Source organism: Girardinichthys multiradiatus, chromosome 10 (assembly GCF_021462225.1).
Source record: "Girardinichthys multiradiatus isolate DD_20200921_A chromosome 10, DD_fGirMul_XY1, whole genome shotgun sequence".
NCBI classification, from domain to species: Eukaryota; Metazoa; Chordata; class Actinopteri; order Cyprinodontiformes; family Goodeidae; genus Girardinichthys; species Girardinichthys multiradiatus.
The window spans coordinates 22,578,711-22,594,708 of record NC_061803.1 but is presented as its reverse complement, the minus strand read 5'-3'; the positions used below and the strand labels follow the sequence as shown (position 1 = coordinate 22,594,708).

At 38.8% G+C, this 15,998-nt stretch overlaps 1 protein-coding gene across 2 annotated transcripts in view; it reads left to right on the top strand.

Annotated features, from left to right (window-relative positions):
• The window catches only part of myo15b (myosin XVB), a 63,236-nt gene that overhangs the window by 27,407 nt on the left and 19,831 nt on the right, over positions 1–15,998 (top strand). For both annotated transcript variants that reach the window (XM_047376952.1, XM_047376953.1), the window contains exons 14-25: positions 338–391; positions 619–710; positions 792–1,226; positions 1,584–1,662; positions 1,740–1,868; positions 6,914–7,079; positions 8,915–9,005; positions 9,111–9,372; positions 9,525–9,631; positions 10,748–10,807; positions 10,902–10,977; positions 13,859–13,977. In XM_047376952.1, coding sequence (XP_047232908.1) covers positions 338–391; positions 619–710; positions 792–1,226; positions 1,584–1,662; positions 1,740–1,868; positions 6,914–7,079; positions 8,915–9,005; positions 9,111–9,372; positions 9,525–9,631; positions 10,748–10,807; positions 10,902–10,977; positions 13,859–13,977 — 1,670 coding nt within the window. The remainder of the gene's footprint in view (positions 1–337; positions 392–618; positions 711–791; positions 1,227–1,583; positions 1,663–1,739; positions 1,869–6,913; positions 7,080–8,914; positions 9,006–9,110; positions 9,373–9,524; positions 9,632–10,747; positions 10,808–10,901; positions 10,978–13,858; positions 13,978–15,998) is intronic.

The window sequence follows — 15,998 nt, the reverse complement described above, 5'->3', positions numbered from 1 at the left end:
TGTTACTGATGAGGAAGAGACATGTCAGCTTTGAGTTCACGACCCATGAGAGACCTTTGCTTTGTGTTGGGAGACTTTGCCAAATTAGTCTCTCCTTTCACTGACAGCAGCAGCAGAATGAGTACTGCAAGAAATGCCAAATACCTGTCCTAAGCGAGAGAAATTATGAATGGCCCTCTGTGAAGCAATCCTCGAATGTCCCCAAAGAGATATTATATTTGCTCAACAGATTGTTCTTTTCTCATTGTACAAACTTGAATAAAAAAATGTCACAAGAGATCTTTAATTTGTTTTGCTTTCCATAGTAAAGTAAATTTACTGTGTTTATTTGCACCAGGCAACCCCACAGTTCCCAGTTATGGTCCAGCTCCCATGATGCCAAATATGCCAGGTAAGCCTGTTCTGTAAAGCTGTCATCAGGTTGTAGTAGCACTAAACAACAATTTAATACTGAACTCCCATCAAATCTAATGTGACACTTGTATCATGGACTTTTGACCGTCCATTGTTTTAGCTGATTCTGAATCGATACTTTTTAGTTTTTTTCTGTGTTATCAGTTTGTAAATGTCCCCTGTGTTATCCCTGTACTATCACTGTTTAAAACTCTGCCCATGTAGCCTTAATGGTGCCTCAGCCTCCTGCTGCTAGTGACCCCATGCAGATGGCAGCAACTCAGCAAGCTCTCATCAACCAACAGGCCTTACTTATGGTGAGTTCCATAAAAGTTATTTTCAAATCAGCTCATGCAAAACTAATTTATTACTTTGGATTTTCAATTTTGTCATTTCAGGCCCAGCAGATGACCCTGCAGGCAATGACATTGTCGCAGCAGCAGACAGAAGAACGCCAGAAGAAGGAACTGCACAAAAAGAATGAGAAACAAAAAGATGAGAAAGATAGAAAGTTTAGAGATGGGTCAACACGACGCTCAAGAGAGCGCTCAAGAGAGCGCCCAAGAGAGCTCTCCAGAGAGCGCCCAAGAGAGCGCCCAAGAGAGCGCCCAAGAGAGCGCCCAAGAGAGCGATCAAGAGAGCGCTCAAGAGAGCGCCCAAGAGAGCGCTCAAGAGAGCGCCCAAGAGAGCGCTCAAGAGAACGCCCAAGAGAGCGCCCAAGGGGGCGCCCAAGAGAACGTCAGCATTCATCTTCCTCTCAAAGTCCCTCACCCCCACCATTAAGGCCCAAATCATCTGCACGTAAACAAGCCTCCAAGCAACCTGAAGTTACGGTATTTCTGATCAATCCTTCTGCCTTTTGTACTCATTCAACCATTTCTCTACACTATAAAGCTAGGTAGTATCAATTTTTAAACATTTTATTTAAAAGGTTAAACCAGAATCCGTAGTTTGTTACTTGGGAGATGTTCAGAACAACGGAACATGGAAGGGTGAAAATGAGAGAACCTGTCACTGCAACAATGCAAGAATTTATATTATTTAAAGTAGTTTGGGAATTTTGCCAGACAGATGACTCGAGCTTTTTTTTTTACCTTGCCGCTAAGAATAAAGACCCATATACCTGTTATTTCTCCAGTTGTAAAGTATTTGTTTTTCATTTGTGACAAAATACTCCGTTACTTTCACAGCAAGAAGAAGACATTGACCTGCTAAATCCAGATGACCTACAATCTTTCAAAGAAAAGAGGGATTTCTTCCAAAAGATTGGTGAATGAACTTAAAATACTTTTTTTCAGTTTAAGGCGAGGTTCAGTGAATCATGTATCTTTTTTGCCCTCCTCCAGGTAGTAAACCCAAAGGGAAAAAAAAAATCTCAAAGCAAGACTCAGGTCCTTCCGATCCAGTCAGACAAAATCAACAGAGAACTCCTTCACCAAGCCCTTCACCCCCACCCTTACTACCGAAGCCTAATGGTAAGGAAATTATAGATTGGAGTTTGAAAATTTACAGTGGGCCTTTTATGTATTTCAAGTTATCAGCAAAGGTAGTCCGGACATCTGATGAGAATGGTTCTGGGTAGTACTGCCACAATTAGTCGACAAAAGAATGTCGATGCCAAATGTTATCGTCAACGGCATATAAAACCAGGTCTGTTGTTTTTATAAGTGTGATGCAATACAGTTGTCTGCTATTAATCTAAATGCAGACTGAGTAAAGCAGATTTCCTCATTCGTTCTACCATTACTACAAGTAGTAGTAGTGCTACCACATAAGCACCAGAGCTGTGTTGAGCATCAACACATCCCTGGACAGGTATGTTTCATTGAGTTAAAACACTGGAAGCTCCACTGTAGGATGTGTAATTTCTTGCATGTCAGTACTCGCCATTGATACACATTGGGCATGTCACACTGAAGTGCATGAGCCAGAACAAATAAGTGAACTTCAGCTGTGGTCAGGTTAGTATGTTTTCAGAAACCGTTATGTTTGGTAACAGAAAAAACAGACAGAAACAAAACAAACAAGAAAAAAAAAAAAAAAAGTGCTGTGCACTGTGTCTTGGAGCAGCATTGACAGACACCTCAAGTCTGGGTTGTTATGATGTAATAAAAGCATGTTTTTTTTCACATGTGCCACACACTTGATGTGTGTCTCCCTTCATTTTCAGTGGGTCGGTCAGTATATTGTGTTCATACACATTTTAGATTAATCATATTGCTTGTACAATTTACCATACCATTACATAACATACCTCCTTTATTTATAAAGCACTTTAAAATAAAAAGGTCCACAAAGTGCTGTACATGGATAAACAATAAAAAAAAAAATTAGACAACTTAAAAATAGACAAGTTAACATAGTTAAAAAAAATAGATCCAACCTCTCAGGATATGCAAAATGGTTCAGCAAAAAAATTCATTTTAAGTAGATTCTTAAATTCAGAAAGAGAAGAGTCTAGCTGCCCAAAATCTGTGGAATTATCTGCCATTGAATGTAAGACCATTCCACAAATGGAAAAGCACAATGACCTCTTAATTTATGCTTAGTTTTAGGCACATTTAGGAGCTACTGGTTGTCAGACTTAAGGGAACGGGGTGGGTGTATGTAGCTGCTCAGAGATGTAGGGAAGGGGCAGGCAGGCCATTAAGAGATTTAAAAGCACATAAAATAAGTTTGAAAAGGATCCTGAAATGTACCGGTAGCCAAGGAAGTAAAGTTAAAATGGGGGTAATGTGCTCAGACTTTCTTGTTCCAGTTAAAAGTAGTGCTGCAGTGGTTCGCACAACCTGCAGGCACCTAATAGACTTATTAATAAGCCCAAAATATAGTTCATTACAGTAAAACTGCCTAGATGTAAGAAATGTATTGATTACTTTTTCAAAAAGTGGCTTTGATGGAATGGGCTTAATTTTGGCTAACTGCCTTAAATGACAAAGAGTAGCCTTAATCTGGCTTTCCAGTTTAAGATCTGCAATCATCTTAACGTCCAGATTTGTAATGATCAGCCTGACATATTGAGAAAGAACCAAGATCCATGGGGGAGGTCTCAGAGGTGCTACCAAACACTATCACTTCTGTGATAAAAGGTTTAAAAATTTCGAAGCCATCCAGAACTTTATGTCATCAAGACATTTGAACAATGAGTCTAGTGAGAAACCCTTGGCATTTTTAGGAGGCGGGTTTCCTGAAGATAGAGCCATGAGGTAGCAGATACAGATAGAAAGTAGGTGTCCTAAAACTCAGCCCTGTGGGACCCCACATTGAAAAAAAGTGGCATAGGAAACTAAATCAGAATGCTTGCTGTGCCAAATAAGATTTGAACCGCTTTAATGCAGAAGTCCTGACACCCACCCACTGTTCTAAACTAGAAATTTTTATTTTGTGATCCACTGTCTCAAAGGCAGCAGTTACATTGAAAAGCACAACCATAATACAGTCACCTAATTCAGTAGCTAAAAGCACATCAATAAATACTCTTAAAAGGGCAGATCTGGTATTGTGTAAAGTTTTAAAACCGGTTTAATAAACCTCTAAAATACTATGTTCTACTAAAAATGCCATTAATTGCTTGTAAACTACCTTTTCAAAAATGTCTGAGATAAAATGCATTTTGGAGATGGCCTTCTATTTTTCAAAAGTTTTGGGATCCAATGCAGGTTTCTTAAGAAGAAACTGAATTACTGCCCATTTAAGATTTACAGAAACAATACCAGAGGACAGGCTACTATTTAGAATTGAGTGTACAAATGATGCTATAGTGAGATTTACCTCTTTAAGAAATCGAGGAGGGAGACCATCATATGGAGAACCTTAGTGTGTCAGGTGTGCAACGATCTCCTCTAAAGAAAACAAAGAAACTGGCTCAAACTTGTCAAAGACAGCAGATCAGAGGACAGGGATAGAAGAGTTGCAGACAGAATGGGAGATCTGAGCCTTCAATAATGGTACTTTATCAATAAGGAAGTGTAGGAAGTTTTCACAAGTTTCCCAAGAGGGCTAGACACAAACACTCTGTGGAGCATGAAGGATCAACTCAAAATTTTAAATAAAACATGTGGCTTGTGACAATTTTCTAGAATAATACCAGAAAGTGTTTTCTTCTAGATTTTGATCAGTTTCCTAATAGGAACTCCAGTTGTATTTTGATATTTCATATTACACCTGACTTTGATCTGTCTTCCATTTATATTCGGCTCTGCTACACTTTCTTCTCGCTCCACAAGTGGTCCAGCCAGGATTCAGATTTGGCTTTTAATTGCCTGATCCTAAAGGGTGCCACATAATCTAAAAAGGTTTGGTTGGTTGAATAAAACCATGAGCTAAGCTCATCAGAGTTGTCACACATGGATTCAGGAAGGCTGCAGTTCTAAAAACAACAGAGAACTGAGACCGTTGCAGGGTTAAAAATATAATAGCATTGCACAACAGCAGGAGGATTAACTTTGGTACAAAGAATAGAAACTTCAAACACAACGGGCTTATAATCTGACCAAACCACACCACAGAGCTCATCTCAGAGCTCCAAGTTGAAAACAGGTAAACTTTTAGTTTAAACAAGATCCCATATGTGCCCACACAAACAGGTAGACCTTGAATTAAAATAAGATCCATTGTGTGACCACAGCTTTGCGTAGGCACATACACAAGATAAAAAGTTTTTAAAAGTTTATAAGATTTAACAGTCTTTTGCCATTGACAGCACACATAATTATAGGTGTAATATACAATTTTAATAACCCTGTGGATGTCCTTCTGTTAATTATTTTCCCACCCCAGGTAGTCTTTAAGAAAGACAATAGATATGGCCCATAAAGGGGTGGCCACCACTATTACAGAAATTTCCCAAGACGGAGATAAGATTCCAATCAATAGTCAAAATTTGATTCCCCCTTTTTAATGCTTGTAGTTTGGGCTGGGCAATAAAACAAATAGCTTGTGCCAGATACATGTCTACAATGACAATATTATGAATACTCAAATATAAATAACCTTAGCAACCTCTGCATCTTCATCTAATTTGCTGGTAACTCATTTTCTATTAAGCCTCCGGAATGTTTCACTTCTCCAGAATTTTTCACCTCTCAACAGACGCAAAGCTCTGTTTTTTTGTTTTAGTGGGGCCACACCCTTGGTTACTGCCGCCCGCTTCCGACCCACCCTTCGTTAGGGATCGGTGGCTTCTTCAGTCAGCAGATTGGCTGGGGATCGGGTTTGGGCGAATTTGGAGGGGCTGGGGGTGTTGGTTGCGGTTTTTGGTTGGTTCTCAGGGCTCAGCGCCATCCCTAGCCTTGACCTTGGTGTCTGTGATGGTGCCTCAGTCCTTTGGTGGAACTCAGCAAACAGCTGGCTCCCTGGGAGAGCATTTTCTCCCCCAATCCTGTCCTCCCCATCCCCGGACACCTCCCTCCGCCCATTCCATCACACTACCGCTCATGTAGGTCCTTGGGGTGCTTCATTGGAGTGCAGGGAAGGTCTTCCATCTCCGCGGCCCTATTGTGGATTGTGGCCTGGGCCCCAATTTTATTGTACCACTTAGACACTTTCACTTACAACATTTTCATGACATGCACATGTAGGGCCTTGGGGGTGGTCACGCTTAATGGCATCTAGAGGTGGTTCTATTTAATGTGTCCACCTTTAAATGTTAAGTTGTATGTAGACATTGAGGGTTCTGGGTGGGGGGAGGTGGTGTGAGCTGTTGCCGGCTGTTATCCAGAGATGGGTGGCTGCACTGGCAGCCTGTCTTCCCCACCCGTTTTAAATGTACTCTACAACGCCACAGTTGAACAGATGGAAGTTGGCTTGGGGTCTTTCCACAACCCCATTCGCTGTTTGCCATCTGGGGTTGGAGGCCAGAAGATGAAGCGGGTCCTCTGGTCGGGGTCTGGGCTGAGGTCAGGGGTTGAGTATGGGGGGCCAATTGGTGCCGAGCAGGGGTTTTGGCTCTCCTAGGATTGATCTGAGATTGTGGTCCCTAGTTTCAGTGCCCAGTCTGTCAGCTAGAGGATGAGGAGTGCTGAAGGGGTGACACGAAGGGGTTGCAACGTGTGTGGTGGGGGGGTTGAGTCCTCATTTTGGATGTGTGGTCGCCGGCATTTGGATCAACTGAGCGGTGACGGTCGAGCTGAGCTGGTTGGTGTTTTTCCCTAGGCTGTCATTGCAGTGGCAGAGATGTGTCCTGTTTTAAGGGAGTTTTCATTTCTATTGTTGCTACACATATGCTCAGTATGTGGAATTAATGCAAAATAATAAGAAAATACAGTTAACTGTCCACTTTTGCCAAATGTATGTTTAGGAGGCAGAATTCCTGCAAAGCCAGTATCTTGATTTAAAACTGTAATTTATTTTGTTCAGTTTATAACTGGTATAATTAACTGAACGGGACATCTTTCTTTTATCGATAAAATTCAAACTGAATCTATGTAATTCACTTCAACTTTTTTTCTATTTGGTTTTAGTAATGTGACTGTATACTTCTGTATATAAATTTTAAGCATTTTTTTCTTGTCTTCCACAGTGAAGCGTGATTGCAGCCCTCCAAATAAGAAACCAGATCCCCCTAAAGAACCTACTCCAACTCCCCCCACAGAGCCTCAGCCTCAACCAACCTCTACAATCAGGGAACTCATTAAACAGTACAACAGTCGACCACAACCAGAACCCAAGCCATTTGAGCCTACCAGGTCAGTGTCAGTAGTATCTTGTGTTTACCCAAATGACATTCAAAATAGTACACATTTTTGATTATGCTGTTACCTTTTCAAATAAAGAATTTCTAATTTAAACATTCAGCTTGAGTCTGAATTTAGACACCTTCTTTCCATATGGTTTAAATGGTTTGTCGTAATATTAACTTTTTCAAGAGACCTTTTATACCAGCCACAATATTACAAATTCCAGGGGTATGAACAGGACACTTTCCAGAGAGTGAAAAGCTAGGAAACAAGAGTATTGCAATCCAACAATTAAATTGCAATAGCTATGTGATTTCTCCATTACTTTCTTCATTTTCAGTTTTTAGACATTCTGGACCAGTTCTGAGATCCAGGAAAATCATAGGAAAAGAAAAAATAGGTTAGACTAGGGAAATGTTTGTTGTAAAATGCTGAATGAATATAAAATGTAGTATGTCACAGAATTTCCTAATAGAGAGGAATCTCTGAAATTTAATTTGTTTCATCAGGCAGTTTGTATCAAATTTGCATTTGGAAACACTCTTTGCCATACAAAATACTGGAAATTAAAATTAACTTAAACTAATTTGTTCCAGCACCCCTATCCATGACCTGTGAAAACATACTCAGCACTCAAATGAGAGTATATTCAACATAATCAAGTTATAGTTTTAACCATGAATTACAACATTGTATGGCAAAATGAAATTTTAATAATAAATTATGACAATGATCATGGTGTATGTGGAGGACCACCTGTTTGACATGATGGAGATGATTAAGGTGTTTTTTTAGAGTATATTTTAAATGTTTTCCAGAGTACAGATGGGTTATTTGTTGGATGGTAAATTGATATAGTAAAATATCTAAAATTCTGAGTAAAGTAAGACATAAATGTATTATCTTTAAGAAGATAGAGTTGAAACCTCCAACACCGTGACAATGCCCTGGCCTCAGTAAGAGAATACACCAAATAAAGGGGGCGTGGTCTTAAAACACAATATTGCTTATAGAGTATGATAAAGAAAGAGACACCTTTGAGGATGGGATACAAATGTATGGCTTCACCCTACCGATTTGGAGTTCAGTTTTATGTGGGGCCAAGAAAAAAGTTAACTCCAAATCAGTACGGTGTAGCCGCACCACACATCAGAATATCCAATATCACAACATATATTAGTGAGGACTCTCGCTTGTTTAGAAGGGGGAGCAATGTCAGATGGAAATTTATCAACAGAGGGATAAGGAGGGACAAGTGAAATCCTCCACAAAAGAGTCCCATGAAGCTCGTTCCATAAAAAGTGCAAAACCTTGGAGAGAATTGGGGGAATTGGCCGGGGGGCAGTATACATTCATAAATGTTACCTCTTTTCCTGTGAGTATTCCTTTAACAATTACTTACCAACACTGGCTGTCTTTAATACAAGCAGGAAGTCTAAACACCTGCTTTTTATTAATCAGAATGGCTACACCCCTACAGATAGAAGAGAATGAGGTAGCAAAGACGAGCCCCGCCCAACTCCTAGCATTATCCTTGTCCTCCAGGTGAGTCTCCTGGAGGAAGACAATAGAAACGTCTTCCTTTTTCAAAAATTATAATACTGCCATCTATATAAAAAAAAAAACATTTGATTAAATTGGCATTTCATGGACATTTTAACTGTTCTGGCAGAAGATTTTAGCTCTACTATTCCAGACTATTGCTGATATTTTCAAGCCAGGGGCCATCCCATTAGCCTCAAAAACACATTAGAGTTTTCAGGTTAAAATGGACTTTTCAAAAACTCACTTATAGTTTGCATAATGTTATCTGTATGGTTTTTCCTTTGTTATGCGTCTTTCAGACCTCCAAGTAAAGCATTTATGAAGAAGACTGACCCAAAACAGGAAGCACTAGCTAAACTCAAAAACAAAGCACCAGTGGCACAACCAAAGGTAAGAAGGAGCTATGTCTGGTAGCTGCAACTCTGAAAAAAAGATTACTTGTTAGATTTATTTATTTTTCTGTATTGTAATACTTATTTTTCAAATATTACACAGAAACAAAGGGTATCTCATCGTCCACCTCCACCTCCTCCTCCAACGTCCCCTTTGCCACAACTTTCTCCCCCCTCCACCAGGGGTCGCAAGGTCATTTCTAATGACATGAGGCTGAAGCAGCGTCCACTGGAGGAGATTTTTGGCTTCCAGGGCTCACAGTATCCTCCCCCTGTTCCTCCTGACTCCCCACCACCTCCTCCACTGCAAGCTCCTGTCCTTCTGAACATCCCAGACCCCCCACCTATGACTGCTCCATCTATCTGTAGGTGCCTTGTGTAAACACAGTTTAAGTTTAAAACCACTGAAATGTGATGCTGCTGTTAATGTGTTTGACACGTGGGGCAACTCTAGGTTTACCTTACATTGCAATGTCTTTGGATGACTCAGTAATCTTCTGACGTTTGTTAACTCAAGATGAAATGTCCGATGATGAGCGCCATCAATCCCAGCTTCACCGCTTCTCTGCTGGGGTTTATTTCTCTCACTTCAACATGCCAGGGAAACTTTTCCTGCGAAAAGAAGTAAGAGACACATACATGAACATCCTTCACCTCACACACATTCAGACATACACAATGACAACACTCATGCATCACATTTATCATATTTATCACTTTCTCAACCATAAATTCCAATATTTGCTGAAAGGTGAACTATTATACTTCCATTTAAACATTTTGGATATGTCTATGGGATATACAAAACGTTAATTACATTTTTTGCACAAAATCATTCTCAGATAATGAGATTTCACCTCCTCAGTTTCCCCTTTTTTGAGCTCTTTTCAGAATGAGCTGTTTAGGTCTCTGTCACTTTTATGCAAATTAGCTGCATTTGGCTACGCCTCCCAACCAGCACTTCATACACATGAAAACGAAACCGAAATTTAGACACAACAATAAGTACTTACATTTCTGTCATCTGCAGATTTGGCATGAACAGTAGGGACTGAATTTTTCTTCAGTCTAAGTCTTTCTGAAAATCCTGATGTGTACCGAGTTCTCAAAGCAGTCTGTGGTGATGTGATTCACACAAACTAGAACTGTCTTCGACAAATGACTGGAACATTGCTCTCAAAAATAAAATAAGGCCACGAATCTCTGTTATCCGACAGCAGGAGAATGTGCATGGACACGTGGGTCTTTAAAAAGTGTCTCAAAATGTTTTGATAAAAGAAAAATAGCTGCTTAAATGCATTTTAAGGACAATAATGGATTTCAGTTTTCTTTATGTTTTAAACGATTAAAAAAAGTTATCTATTGAAGTGGTTTGTTGGATCTAAGCTCCGCTGATAACTTTCAACATGTAAGCTGTTATCTCTAAATCAATTAAACCAGCAGCCCTGTATTCAGAATGTCTTGACGGATGTTATCTTTAGCTCTACTGATTCATTTTGCTCCTCAATTGTAATCACCAAATTAAACTTTTATTTCATGATGGACTTATCTCAGTTACTGTCTTGCAGATATTTTGTTTAAGATGTTAATGGTAAATTTTGTGTTTAAATTCTAATGACACAAATACTACAAAAACAGATGGCATGTAGGCCTCATTTAATGTATTTTATCACACTGTGAAATTTAATGAGAAGTGTTTAAAAATTTGCCATATTAAATAACCTTCCATTTTATCTTCAGGTGTTCTATCCAAGAGAAGTGTTCAGCCGGCCCTACATCCTTAACCTATTGTGTGAACAGGTAGCTGTTTGATCAGCCTGATTTATGCACCTACCTCTTGATACAATGTCAAATTAGGAAAATCAGCCTTTATAGTTTGTTCTGATTTTTTCAGATCATGAGAGACACCTACTCTGACAGCTGTGTGAGAATTGATAGTGAAGAAAGACGGAAAATGAAAGACCTCCTTGGTGAGAATTTGAAGACTACATAAAAAAGTAACATAGTGTTTCTGTTCCCATGATAATTTGACTGAATAGGCAAGAACAGGTTTATAATCAAGAGTTACTCACCAAAAGAAAAAAGGCTGCACAGTTCTTCTTTAATAATAACAGCGCTAATATTGTCGAAATATATATTTATATACAATTTAAATAGTGTTTACATACACTTTAAAAAGTACTGAATCTTCTTTTTACGTACACACTAAAAATTTTTCCTTCTTTGGCCAGTAAGGAATTATTTCTATGTGCAAAATTCATCTTAGATTTTTAGAGAACAATTTTCTACTTTCTTCAAGGATAGCACTTTACATGCACTTAAGGCCAAAAGTATTTATGGCCCTTTCATCTCAAACATAATTCCAAAAATTTTAAGTGAACAGAAAACTGCTCTGGTCCATTATGTAAAAAAAAAAAACAAGAAATATTTACATAGATCAGAAACAGAAAGAGCAAATTAAGAGCCAGGGTAGAGAGCTACGTTGAATGGGCTACTGCGTGAATGACTACTTCTCAAATGAAATCCTGGACTGGCGACACACTCTTTTTCCTGTGACGAAGATACTAATTGATGAAGGACTTGAGCTGTGGTAACAGTAGCCAGGTTTTATGCTAATGGTAAGCTGTTCAGGCATCGGGAAATCACTCTGTGTCTTTATTGAATACAGCAGCAGGTTGGATTAAACATGAAACACCAATTAGATGAAAGGTGAAGTTCATTGGCATTAGATCTAGCCTGTCCACTGGTTTTATTTTATTTTTTTCTTTCCCACAGACACACACACACATACACTTACTCTCGTTCTCTATCAAACACACACACACTCTTGTCTTAGTATATGTTGTGAGGACCTTGCATTGACTTCCATTGATTTCCATTCCGTTCAACTCTTTCTAAGACCTAACCATGACCCTACCAGTAAACCTAACCACTACCAGTACATACCTAATCATAAGCTTAACCTTAACTCAATTCACACCGTAGTCCTAAACCTAACCCCTAGCAAAATAGCAAGTGAGGGCCATGAAATGTCCTCACTTTACAACGAACGGTCCTCACTTTGATGGTGAAATATAAAACATGATGGTCCTTACACGTGATACAACCTATTTTGATTGTATTATTGTATCATAAGCTGCGTTTCCATTACAAATGTGTGCAAAACTTTGTCAATATTCTGCCAATGTCGAGAAGACACAATGTCGCAATTGCGGTGTTTCCATTAAATAAAAAATACAATTGAAATCACATGCATTTCTTTGCTTTTTGGAATCTGAAATGCTGGTAATGCTCTGTAGCAAACTAAACTTAAAAAATACTCCTGGTGAATCCAAACATGTCGCACCCCCATCCTTCTACTACTTCCTGTCATCTTCTTTGTCTTTTTCGCCAGTAGTACCATCCAGTTGTTGATCACATGACTCATGTGATGCGGAAAAAGTGTTTCCATCGCAGTTTTCTGAAATAAACCAAGTTCGATACAGCCAAAAAACCACCTTAGCGCAAAAACGTTTTATTGAAAAACTGGAGTTTATTCGAAATTGGAGTGTTTCCATTTAGCCATTGTTTTTTCGTAATTACAATTTGTGCAATTTCATGGTCAATGGAAACGCAGCTATAATATGCTACTATCCTCATACTGCGTAGTTGGCAGGAGTTGTTCTCAGGCTTCCTCCTTCTTCCTCCTAATGTAACAACGGTCATCATGGCCAGACATTTCAATTTTAGCTTCATCAGATCACAAGACATGTCTCCAAAATTCAACGTCTTTGTCGCTATTTCCATTTGTGATCTGGCTTTTTATGTTGCTTTTGGAGTAATGGCTTCGTCCTCACTAAATGTCCTTTCAGTGCATGTCAGCACATAAACTGTGGATAGTGACACTCTCTTACCAGCTTCAGCAAACATCTTTAAAAGGTCATTTGCTTTTGTACTGGGGTTAAACGCATATTTTGCACCAAAACATGTTCATCTCTGGGACGCCAAAACTGTCTCCTTCCCAAACAGCATGATGGCTGCACATTACCATAATGTAAATAGTTAAGTATAATTGATTAACCAGGTGAACTTGGCAACTTGAGGCATCGAAGAACATGCAGCCAAGGATGGAGTAGACTTGTGGAGGTCGACACTTTTTTTTTGGGTGGATTTCTTTTGATTTTCTTATGATGGCATTGAAAGAAGGTGAGCCTAAAATAACATCCACAGATGTAGCTCAAATGTTGTGAAATAACTAGAAATAATCTGAAGCTCAAAAAAAACTATCATCATTATCTGGGATTTACCCTATTGTTTAAGGGCATAGCAATCATAGTGTATGTAAACTTGGAAGTAAAAGAAAAACGTATCTAAAAAGATTCTGTTACTTATTATTCTGGCATTTAGAAAATAGAATAATTTTAGACAATGAGGAAAAAAAGTTGTGTGTTTTTATACAGTGTTTGTAAACATCTTTCAACTGTAAGTGAGGAGATATGATTATTTTCAGTAGTTATCATCAATTTACTGTAACAGAAAGCAAAGAGATATTTCAAAACGCAATACAAAGTCTGAAGTGTTTGTGATCTTGCTCAAGTTTAAAACTTGAGTGGACTTTTCTGCAGCATCATCAAAATCCTCATTACAAACTGAAGGTCAAATATTCACTCTGTTCTCAAATTGCAAGGCATGTTCACTCTTTGATTTTACCTACTAGTGACAAAAAGCCTTGCTGAGTCACTGGATTTCTGTGTCAGATCACCCCCTTTGGCCGGCACCCTAAATATCCAGTTTTTTTCATCATTCAAATTCATTCATTATTTTGTTTCTCCTTTATTTACTCATCTTTCCTATTCTTATTGTGATTTATAGCAAATTTCAAAGTGGGAACAAACATAAAAACCATTCAGGATGACAGCATGAAGAAGAGAATTGTCATTGCCGCTCGAGATAACTGGAAAAACTACTTCAGTCGACTCTATACTCTGACGGTAAGCTTCGAGAAGGAGTATGAATTTCTTTGTGTCCATTTGTGTTATTTAGTTTATTCAATTCAGTTTATTTATGTTGCACTAATCGACAATAAATGGCATCCCAAGGCACTTTAAGATAAAAACAGATCCAATAATTTTTCAATTACTGACATAGACAGTAAATCTAGGTCATACTAATAAAATCCAGTCATACAGACAGATTTAAATTCAATGGCCCACAGTCCAGTCTGAACCTAAATGCTACACAAGAAAGTCTATACAGTTACACGTTATTTATCTAATGAAGCTCAGGCAACAGCATCAAGTCAGTGACTTTACAATCCTTCCCCCTGAGCCAGAATATGGTGAGAGTGGACAGATTGCACGGTGGCGCAGTTGGTAGCACTGTTGCCTTGCAGCAAGAAGGTCCTGGGTTCGATTCCCGGCCGGGGGTCTTTCTGCATGGAGTTTGCATGTTCTCCCCGTGCATGCGTGGGTTCTCACCGGGTACTCCGGCTTCCTCCCACAGTCCAAAGACATGCCTGTTAGGTTAATTGGTAACTCTAAATTGCCCTTAGGTGTATGAATGAGTGTGTGCATGGTTGTTTGTGTGTTGCCCTGCGATGGACTGGCGACCTGTCCAGGGTGTACCCTGCCTCTCACCCATAGACTGCTGGAGATAGGCACCAGCTCCCCTGCGACCCACTATGGAATAAGCGGTAGAAAATGACTGACTGACTGGACAGATTGCATGCTTCATATTCACTTAAACTGAGTTTATTCATCTCATAGGCATTATCACACCACTGTGAAGCTCTTTTTAATGCTTTGTGTACTTTTGGGCTTAGAAAGTAGTTTAACGTAGAAAGTAGTGAGTAGTTTAACAGTTAGTACAATGATTTAAAAAAAGAACATATGTCACGGATACAAAAACATCCAAATACTCACTTAGGTCGCCAACAGGTTGCAGCGAGGGAAGAAAGCTTCTGAGTAGCATAATAGCTTCTGTGATAAAGATGGTAAAAATAACAAATACAGCCAGAATATGCAAGTGTTTATATGGAGACAGGCTCAGGTTGTAAGGAGAGCATTTATACTGTTGTCAGAACAAATGTGGGTGACCAACAGTAAATATATGAGGCACAAAAACAAGAAGATTAAGCAGAATGAGCAGCAGAGGGACCGGCTGCCTGGGCTACCCAGATTTATAGGTTTCATTTGTTGTAATTTTTGTTATTAAGAGACATACAATGACCATTTTGTAAGTGTCGACAGAGGAATACATTTTTATGTTTTGCCTTTATGTTTTGGGAAACTGAACATTTACATTCACTAATGCATGGTTCTGTAAACAACAAGAAGTTTCCCAGAGGTGACATCACAGCACTGGCATTCACAGCATGCTCCTAAGTACTGACCTAATAGTACTTAGAGAAAATGATTATTGTCCTTAGTTGTTTATCAACTAAATACGTATAACACTAAATTATGTGACTGTAGACAAATCGTCTGGATAACATAGCCATGAGCCATGCGTTACATCACTTTGTTTTCCCGGTATTGCAGCTGTGGATCGATTCCCCTCTCCACCTCTTTGTGTTTTAGGTTTATTCCGAGGAGAACAGGATTAATTGTTTACATCTAGATATATACTCACAGCAAGTTTATTTGTGTAACAAGGATCTAGAGCATCTCTGACCTAAAACCAGAAATGTTACTGAAAGAAAAGGTGTGCCATTTTACCACCAAGAGATTTGACATCAGAATCAGCTTTATTGGCTAAGACTGTGTGAACAAACAAGGAATTTAATTTCGGTTGCACACTCTCACAGTGTACAGACATAAAGTATAAATTTAAATGCTTTAAAAGGCATACAATAAATGATAAAAAGCAACAGTATGTATATGTATATATGTACAGCTAATTTATTTATATATATATATATATATATATATATATATATATATATATATATATATATATATATTGTATGACATACTGTATAGTAACCACTGAAAGATATACCTTTTTTGCATGC